Raw genomic sequence first — 10,200 nt, forward strand, 5'->3', positions numbered from 1 at the left:
GGGGGGGAGGAGGAGGAGGAGGAGATTGTGGGGGGGAGGAGGAGGAGAAGGGGGAGGAGGAGGAGAAGGAGGAGATTGGGGGGGTGGGGATGAGATTGGGGGGGGGGGGATGAGATTGGGGGGGGGGGGGATGAGATTGGGGGGGGGGGGGATGAGATTGGGGGGGGGGGGGGATGAGATTGGGGGGGGGGGGGGGGGAGGAGGAGATTGGGAGGGGGGGGGGGGGGGGGGGGAGGAGGAGAAGGGGGAGGGAGGCTAAACGGGCCGGACCAGAGACTTCAGGCAAGGCCCGCCCCCAGCACCAGAGTTACAGGTAGGTGGCGTTGGGTCGGGTCGGGGGGAGCGCGGGTCGGGAGGGAGGTCAGTTCGGTTCGGGGGGAGGGAGGTCAGGTCGGATCCAGTCCGGGGGCTGGGGGGGGGGGGGGGGGGGAGGAGTTGTGTCGGGGTCGGGTCAGGTCCGGAGGCGGGAAGCGGGAGTCGAGTCGGGTCGGGAGGAAGCAGGAGCTGTCCGTGGGAGGAGCCTTAAGCACGTAGCCCCAGTGAGGCCATTCGGCCAGGGCTAGGGGCTGCGTGCTTCGGCCCCTCCCACACAGTTTTGGGCGCCTGGAGCTACTGAACATGCGCGCCCACTGTTGCGCGCATGTGCAGAGGTCCCGGCACTGTTTTCAGCGCAGGGACCTGGCTCCGCCCCCTACAGCTCCTGCTGCGCTGCGCCGAGTGCCTGAGGACCTGCAGGGAGGTGGAGAATCTGGAGGGTTTTTTTTTAGGCGCACTTTGTGGCGCGAAAAACAGGCGTCCAGGTCGGGACTGCGCCGTTCTAGGCGCGGCTCGAAACTTGGGCCCATAGAAAGGCTAAGTGAGTGGGCAAAAATTTGACAGATGGAGTATGTGAGAAAATGTAAGGTTATCCACTTTGGTAGGAAAAATAAAGAGAGAAAATTATTTAAATGGGGAGAGATTACAAAATGCTATGGTACAGAGGAATCTGGGGGTCCTTGTATATGAAACTCAAAAGTTAGCATGCAGGTACAGCAAGTAATTAGGAAAACAAATGAAATGTTGGCCTTTATTGCAAGGGGGATGGAGTATAAAAGTAAGGTAGTCCTGCTGAAACTGTACAGGGCGTTGGTAAGACCACACCTGGAGTACTGTGTACAGTATTGGTCTCCTTAATTAAGGAGGGATATACTTTGCATTGGACTCAGTTCAGGGAAAGATTCACTAAGTCAATTCCGGAGATGAAGGGGTTGTCAGATGAAAAAATGTTGAGCAGGTGGAGCCTATACTCATTGGAGTTTAGAAGACAGAGAAGTGATCTTATTGAAACATACAAGATTCTGAGGGGGCTTGACAGGTTGGTTCCTCTCGTGGGGGAATCTAGAACTAGGGGGCATAGAATAAGGGGTTGCCCATTTAAAACAGAAATGAGGAAGAATTTCTTCTCTCAGAGGGTGGTGAATCTTTGGAATTCTCTACCCCAGAGAGCGGTGGAGGCTGGGTCATTGAATAAATTTAAGGTGGAGATAAGATTTCTGAAGGATAACGGAGTCAAGGGTTATGAGGAGAGGGCAGGGAAGTGGAGTTGCGGCCAAGATCAGATCAGCCATGATCTTACTGAATGGTGGAGCAGGTTCAAGGAGCCAGATGGCCTACTCCTATTTCTTAAGTTATGTTATCTACCTACTACCTTCAGGGATCGATGGACATGCACTCCAATGTCCCTTTGATCCTCGACACTTCTCACTGTCCTACCATTTAATGTGTATTCCCCTGCCTTGTTTGCCCTCCCCAAATGCATTACCTCACATTTCTCCGGATTGAATTCCATTTGCCACTGTACTGCCCACTTCATTGATATCTTCCTGCAGTCTACAGCTTTCTTCATTATCAACCACACAGCTGATTTAAGTATTATCTGCAAACTTCTTAATCATACCCCCTACATTTATGTCTAAATCATTGATATATACCACAAAAAGCAGCCTTCCAGTCACAAAAACACCCATTACCCCTTGCTTCCTGCCTCAGCCAATTTTGGATCCAACTTGCCACTTTGCCCTGGATCCCATAGGCTTTTACTTGCGTGACCAGTCAGTTGATAGGTTGGACCGGCCCATGTGATCCCAGTGTTGCGTACGAAGCCTTTGCGCTCCTGGGCTACGTGTGCCTCTACACTGACCTACGCATAGAGGCCGAGGACCAGAAGTCCCCAAACCTCCTGGGCCACCAGGTACTTTTGTAGAAATTTTTGCGGTCGGAGGCATCTTCTGGGCCAATAAGTCATTAGAAAAAGGTGTAGTGTCAGAGGACTGGCAGATAGCCAGCGTTATACAGGATATCTATATTTAAGGAGGGAGATAGTTCCCTGAACATGTTCTATAGACCAGTCAGTTTAACATCAGTAGTAAGAAAAATAATGGAATCCAGACTAAAGGATAAAATAGAAAACCTGTAGTAACCAAAAATATAATAATGAACAGTCAACATGGATTTTAAAAAGGGAAAGTCTTGCTTGACCAATCTCAATGAATTCTTTGAACAGATAACTGATAGAGTAGACAAGGGTAATGCAGTAGATGCAATTTATCTAGATTTTCACAAGGCCTTCGATAAGGCATAATAGACTAATGAATAAGGTCAGAGAATGCAGAGTCAGGGGACAAGTTGCAAAATGGATAACTAGCTGGCTTCAAGACAGAAAGCAGAGTGTAGGAGTAAAGGGTAACTGTCCAGAGTGACAGAAGGTGGGAAGTGGTGCTCACAAGGATCAGTGCTGGGACCACTGTTGTTCACAACTTATACTAACGAATTAGTCTTTGGAATCAAAAACACAATTTCTAAATTTGCAGATGACATCAAATTGGGAGGGATAATCAACACTGAGGACTGCAACAAATTACAAGATGATATTAGTAAATTTTAGAATGGACATATAATTGGCAAATGAATTTCAATACAGATAAGTGAGGTATTACATTTTAGTAAAAAAAAGGTCACATATCACATTAAAGAAGAATCTAAATGGGGCCAAGAAATCTGGGAGTACAAATACACATCACTAAAAGTTATGACACGGGTCAATAGGCCATAACGCAAGTAAACCAAGCACTCGGGTTTATTTCTAGAGGTATAGAAGTTATGTTAAACTTGTATTGAACCTTGTTTAGACCACATGGAGTACTGTATGCTGTTCTGGTCACCATATTATAAAAAGAATCTAGAAGCACTGGAGAAGGTGCAATAAAAATTTACAAGCATAATACCAGAACTGTGAGATGATACCCATCAGGCTGGGTCTCTTTTCTCTTGAAAAAAAAAGGCGGCTTCGGTGTGACCTAATAGAAGTCTTTAAAATTATGGAAGGTTTTGATAGAGTAGACACACACACTGTTTCCACTTGTGGGGGAAGAGCAAAACTAGAAGCCACCAATATAAGATAGTCACCAAGAAATCAAATAGGGAATTCAGAAGAAACTTATTTACCCCAGAGAATGGTGAGAATGTGGAACTCGCCACCACAGGGGGTAGTTGAGGTGAATCGTATAGATGCTTTTAAGAGGAAGCTAGATAATAATGAGGGAGATGGAATAGAGGGTTATGCTTGAGAGTTAGATAAGGATGGGAGGAGACTCAAGTGGAGCATAAACACCAGCATGGACTAGTTAGACTGAATGGACGTTTCTGTGCTGTATATCCTCTAATTTTATGCATCATGGTTACACAATCATCTCAATGGCAGCAATATACCAAAGTGCAGCATGTCAGAATGTTTACTTGATCACAAACAGCCATTTATACGATATTGTTTGAACTGGTTTTGGAACAAAAACTATTGGAGGCAAGTTGAATTAAGCTGAGACCAGAGCGTGGACACTGCAATGTTTATGTAGCAAAAGAAAAAAAATCAGGATGGTGCAGATGCCAACCAAGTACAGGTATAACGTCCCGAAACCAGAAACCACGGGACCAAGGCCATTCCGGTTTACGGAGAAGAAATCAGACGACCCGAATCCAGAAATCCTTGGGCCGACTTTCGGGTATATCCAGATTTCGGAGAAGAAAATCTGACGTCCCGAATCCGGAAACCCTTGGGCTAACTTTTGTTTATTTCCGGATTTCGGAGCATTACATCCGGGCTGCGCCAGTTTGCGTATTTTTTTGGATTCATGTTTGGAAGAATGTACAGCTTAAAAGTCCTCTTTTTGGGAAATATTTCCGGATTCGGGACAACTGCACAATGTCTGCTTTTTACAACTCCAGATTTCAAACGTTCTAACTGTACCAACATCCAACTAGCAGTAAAAAAAAAGGGTAAAAGATAAGCTCATTTTAGGGAACTGGAATTCAGGTGTATAGTATTCTGGAAGTTCTTTCTTCTTTCCCTCCTTTCTTACACTCACATACTTGTACTTTTTCAAATAGCTAAAAATAAAATTACTTTAAAAACAAACCCATCCGAGCAATGCATCCACAAAGAAAAACAAATTAGTAACTGGCTTACAGAATCTGCACAATACACAACAGAAAACACATTACACAGCACAAATTATAACTCGCAATCAGAGTTTCTTTATATCCGTGCTTTGCTGGACAGAATTTCAGTTAAATTGAAATACTTCCATAATCATAGCTTAGGCTGCACTGAATGTCGTCCTGCATTGTTAACACATGCAGACATGTATTTCCAGGCAAGGTAACGGACACCAATTACAAACCCCTCCTCTTTTTTTCCTCAATAATGGTAAAAAGAAACGAGATAGAAAGCATAGTCAAGCGAAAAAGTAACCAAGATTCTCCCCAAGAGAAAGAAAAAGAGCTTGTTGTTCCACTATGAAATTAAACTACATCTTGTAAATTGTGAATATCCTGCAAATGTATTCTCAAGACACTTGAATTATTTCTGTGATTGGAAACAAACAACCCCCCAACTGTTAATCCCCTTCAAAAATAGATAGCTACTTCTATAGAACAGAAGATTACAACTGAGTTTTACTACTGTTCACTAAAATATCTAATGCTATCACTTGGGAGAAAAAAAAAGTGAATGAGTATAAAGAGAGCTAGATTCAAACTGAGGCCTAGTTCTTCAAATCCCAAAAGGGTTGCATTCAATATCAACTACTAATAGGATGACTCAGCTGGACCCAAAAGAAAGTCACTACAACAGCAAATGACTGCACTCTCCATTACAATCATCTCGATTAGATTGTTCTTAAAAACATGATGGTTGCTTGGCATAGTGTAAAAGTCACTATGAATATAATGTAGCAATTATCAAAGAATTCAACAACTTAAAATATCCTTCTACTATACACAATCGCTCTGTATTCCCTTAACTAACATCTGTAACAAATTGGATATTTCAAGCAAGGCACTGTAGTATTTCAGACACATCTACAATCTAAACCCTTGCACATGTTACAGCTCCACTCAAAATTAACAATTTAAAATATACAGTATTGATTAGGTATAGAATATGCCTGTTCTCAATTGTATGGTTCTTGGAATCTAATATTGCGTGAGGCACAGAAGTACAGTACATGAAATTATAACACAGAAACAGGCCATTTGACCCAACCAGTCCATGTTGGCATTTACCGTCCATGCGAGTAAATAGTTCTAAATCACATTTACCCATCTTTTCCCATTTCTACTCATCCACCTATCCAATCTAATCTTGAATGCTGACAGTTCTGCCTCAACCTCAAAGCCTGGAAACAAATTCCAGTCTCACAACCAATGTTCCACAAACAGAAATGAGGAGGAATTTCTTCTCTGAGGGTCGTGAATCTTTGGAATTCTCCACCCCAGAGAGCTGTGGAGGCTGGGTCATTGAATATATTTAAGGTGGAGATAGACAGATTTTTGAACAATAAGGGAGTGAAGGGTTATGGGGAGCAGGCAGGGAAGTGGAGCTAAGCCCAAGATCAGATCAGCCATGATTTTATTAAATGGCAGAGCAGGCTTGAGGGGCCAAATGGCCTACTCCTATTTCTGATGTTCTTATGTTCCTTTTATGTCAATGTCACTTTAATTCTCTGTTCCACTCCCACTCTAACCTCTGTCCTCGGCCTCTTGCCCTATTCCAACGAAGCTCAAGGAACAGCACCTCATCTTTCGATGAGGCACTTTATAGCCTTCTGGACTCATCAAGTTCAACAATTTCAGACCATAACCTCTGCCCCTATTTTTTCACATGGAAGCTGTTGATGATTCGGCCATTCTCATTTACACCTATTCCAGGCTCATCTTTTGTTTCTTTACTTGTCCCATTACCATCTCCTTTTTCTTTGTACTATCATACTTTTTGTCATTTAATCTCTCCTGCCTTCCACCGTGTCATGGATCTTCCCTTTTGTTCTTTCCTCTCCTCCCCCTGCACTTGCTTAAAGTCTGTTACATCTCTAACTTTTTCCAGTTCTGACGAAAGGTCTGTCGAACTTAAAGGTTAACTGTTTCTCTCTCCAGAGATGCTGCCTGACCTGCTGAGTATTTACAGCATTTTCTGTTTTTATTTCAGATGTCCAACATCTGCAGTATTTTACTTTTGTATCACTGTTCCCTCTAATTGTATTGGGCCATGGGGCCCATTCAGATTATCACACATGCACATTTTTTTTTGTTACATTTAAGCCGGTGAACACCAGCGGCCAGCGCGGGACCTCCAGACCGCAGCCGCGTAGCTTAACAGGAACGTTGCTCACAATTCTGTGTGACGACGTTTCGCTGCCCTCTGTTCTAAATGTCTTGCATTTAATCTTGGATCTATGGCACCTAATCCTGGACTCCTCAACTATGAGCAACAGTCTGCTTCTATCTACCCTGTCCCATCCTTTCATAGTTTTAAACATTTCTATTACATTGCTCCATAATCTGATTTGTTCCAAAAACGCTCCTATTTAAAAAAAGGAGGCAGACAAAGAGCAGCAAACTATAGACCAGTTAGTCTTACATCCACTGTTGGAAAAATGCTGGAATCCATTATTAAGAAGCAGTAATGGGACATTTGGAAAAGCATAATTCTATCAAGCAGAGTCAGCATGGTTTTATGAAAGGGAAATCATGTTTGACAAAGTTGCTGGAGTTCTTCGAGGATGCAACGAGCAGGGTGGATAAAGGGGAACCAGTGGATGTGGTGTATTTGGATTTCCAGAAGGCATTTGCTAAGGTGCCACATAAAAGGTTACTGCACAAGATAAAAGTTCATGGGGTTGGGGGTAATATATTAGCATGGATAGAGGATTGGCTAACTAACAGAAAACAGAGAGTCGGGATAAATGGGTCATTTTCCAATTGGCAAACAGTGACTAGTGAGGTGCCACAGGGATCAGTGCTGGGTCCTCAACTATTTACAATCTATATTAATGACTTGGATGAAGGGACCAAGTGTAATGTAGCCAAGTTTGTTGATCATACAAAAACAGATGGGAAAGCAAATTGTGAGGAGGTCAAAAAATCTGCAGAGAGATATAGACAGGCTAAGTGCGTGGGCAAAAATTAGGCAAATGGAGTATAATGTGGGAAAATGTGAGGTTATCCACTTTGGCAGAAAAAAATAGAAAAGCAAATTATAATTTAAATGGAGAAAAATTGCAAAGTGCTGCAGTGCAGAGGGACCTGGGGGTCCATGTGCATGAAACACAAAAAGTTAGTATGCAGGTACAGCAAGTAATCAGGAAGGCATATGGAATGTTGGCCTTTATTGGAAGGGGGATATAGTATAAAAGCAGAAGTCCTGCTACAATTGTACAGGATATTAGTGAGGCCACACCTCGAGCACTGCGTAGTTTTGGTCTCCATATTTAAGGAAGGATATACTTGCATTGGAGACTGTTCAGAGAAGGTTCACTAGGTTGATGCCAGAGATGAGGGAGTTGACTTATTAAAAGATAGGTTGAGCAAGTTGGGCCTATACACATTGGAGTTCAGAAGAATGAAAGATGATCTTATCGAATCATATAAAAGATAATGAGGGGACTCAACAAGGTGAATGCAGAAAGGATATTTCCACTCATAGGGGAAACTAAAACTAGGGGATTATAGTCTCAGAATAATGGGACATTTAAAACTGAGACGAGGTGGAATTTCTTCTTAGAGGGTTGTAAATCTATGGCATTGTCTGCCCCAAAGAGCTGTGGAGGCTGGATCATTGAATATATTTAAGGCAGAGATAGACAGATTTTTGAGCGATAAGGGAATAAAGAATTATGGGGATCTGGCAGGGAAGTGGAGCTGAATCCATGATCTTATTAAATGGCGGAGCAGGCTCAAGGGGCCAGCTGGCCTACTCTTGCTCCTAATTCTTATGTTCTTATAACACAGAGACACAATTTCTTATGCAGTACAATTTGAGAACATTGCTATTAAATCACTTTATAATACCACACATAATAGTCCACAATGCCACATGTAATGATTTACTAACCAGGTCTGTTCAATGGATACAAAGAAATTAAAGACCGGACATGAAAAATTGTGCACCTGGATTTTAGATGCAATCAATAATAGAACTTCTCTCAAATCTATACTTGAAAAAAAATTTGAAAACAACACATCGACTGCCAATGCATTCTTCACAGGTGCTAAATTGATCATTGAAACAAGTGATCTTTTATATGCACCAAGCAAGACAATTCTTAATAAATTATGACAGACTTACTCTCCTAAGAAAAAAACTTCTGGGTAAAATCTGCTCAGAATGGAAGACATCATTTCCAATACTGTACACACAAGAAAACTTCAGTCTTAAACTCAGTTATTTCTGCAAAAATGTGTTTCCTCAATAATTAACTGAGTTTTTAATCTAGAATTCACATACATGTTTAAGTCATAAAATGTACACGCAAAATTAAACCAGTGAGGATAATTAAATGTTCATAACTTTGCTAATGAAGACTCAATTTCCTATAAGAATAATTTGCAATGCAACCTTTAGAATACCTAAAATGAATGTTGCATATATGTACTAGCATCAATTACATTTATTCAATGCAGCCACTGTATTGCAGTTTTTCCAAAAGTACAGTTGTCAATAAGCTTGCAAAAGCCACATAAATTGAAAATTCATGATATTAAGACAATCTGATTTTAAGTGTCTGATTAAACTACCCCCGTCAACTATTAATCCACAATCACAAAAAGTGAAATCACAGCAAGTTCATGCTAAAATATGTCCTTTCCCCACAATACAGTTTTGTTACGAATTACTGAAATCTGGAAAGCAACACATACATATATCTCTTGTTATACACTTACTATCAATAATAAAATTGTCTAACCGTATTAAATTATTGAACTGGAGGCCATATCTACCCGACAACCATAATACTAACCATCATTTGTGTTGTAAAAAAAAATCCAGTCTATTCTCGTCAACCTGACTTATTAGGCCACAAAAGCGCCAAGATATCCATGCTCTAAATTTATTTTAACCACACTGCAGCAAACTTCAAATAAACATTAAATATTGCAGAACGCAAATCTCAAATGTAGGTGGCTGGTATGGGGCAAAGAAACATTTTAATACAAAATGCCTTGAATGACCTGAGCACTTTTAAGACACTGTCTAGGCCTGTACGAAGGCTGAAAACACATAGGCCAGGACCAATAGCTATGCATTACTGCAGATTATTATTTTACACACACATACATATAGGCCCGTACAGCAACAGGGACATAATTTTACTACTTACTCGCATTTAACACGTCCAACAGCTCTGCGCAGTTTTCGCACATCTTTCACTAATTTAACCATTTATCTGCCCTACGGCTTCTTGTTAAGTTCAATTGTTTGTTGTGCGACCGTTCGTTGTTTTGAAAAGGCGCTGAGGGGGAAGGGAGGGTAAGAGGAAAAAAATCTGAATGCAAATTAACCGATCCGCACCAGGACGACTAGCTGGAGCCTCCGCGCCATTTTGATTTAGAGAAGTCGTACAGGCGGCTTCGGGTGTTTCCGCCTGCACTCGGCTCCTTCCCCTGCACCGCGCACCACACGCAGCTCCCAAGATGGCCGCCCCTCCCCGCCGCAGGAGGCGCGCGGGTTCGCGTGCCATGACTACACTAACCTCCGTAACCAGGGCGACGGCTGCCATGCCTCGCTCCGCGACTTGCAAGCGGTAAACTGAAGAGCCGTTGGCTGCACTGCAGTGGCCGCTTATTTTTGCAACCTAGCGGGCCAGAAAGGAGCTGCAATCGGATTAC

The 10,200-nt window shown here is 42.4% G+C and overlaps 1 protein-coding gene across 5 annotated transcripts in view; it reads right to left on the reverse strand.

Annotated features, from left to right (window-relative positions):
* usp34 (ubiquitin specific peptidase 34) overlaps positions 1 to 9,906 on the reverse strand; it is a 289,864-nt gene extending 279,958 nt beyond the window's left edge. For all 5 annotated transcript variants that reach the window (XM_070889641.1, XM_070889638.1, XM_070889640.1 and 2 more), the window contains exon 1: positions 9,693 to 9,906. In XM_070889641.1, the coding sequence (XP_070745742.1) occupies positions 9,693 to 9,735 (43 nt within the window). In that variant the 5' untranslated portion in view covers positions 9,736 to 9,906. The remainder of the gene's footprint in view (positions 1 to 9,692) is intronic.
* Between the last annotated feature and the right edge of the window lie 294 nt (positions 9,907 to 10,200).

The sequence above is a fragment of the Pristiophorus japonicus genome, chromosome 9 (genome assembly GCF_044704955.1).
Source record: "Pristiophorus japonicus isolate sPriJap1 chromosome 9, sPriJap1.hap1, whole genome shotgun sequence".
Classification (NCBI taxonomy): domain Eukaryota; kingdom Metazoa; phylum Chordata; class Chondrichthyes; family Pristiophoridae; genus Pristiophorus; species Pristiophorus japonicus.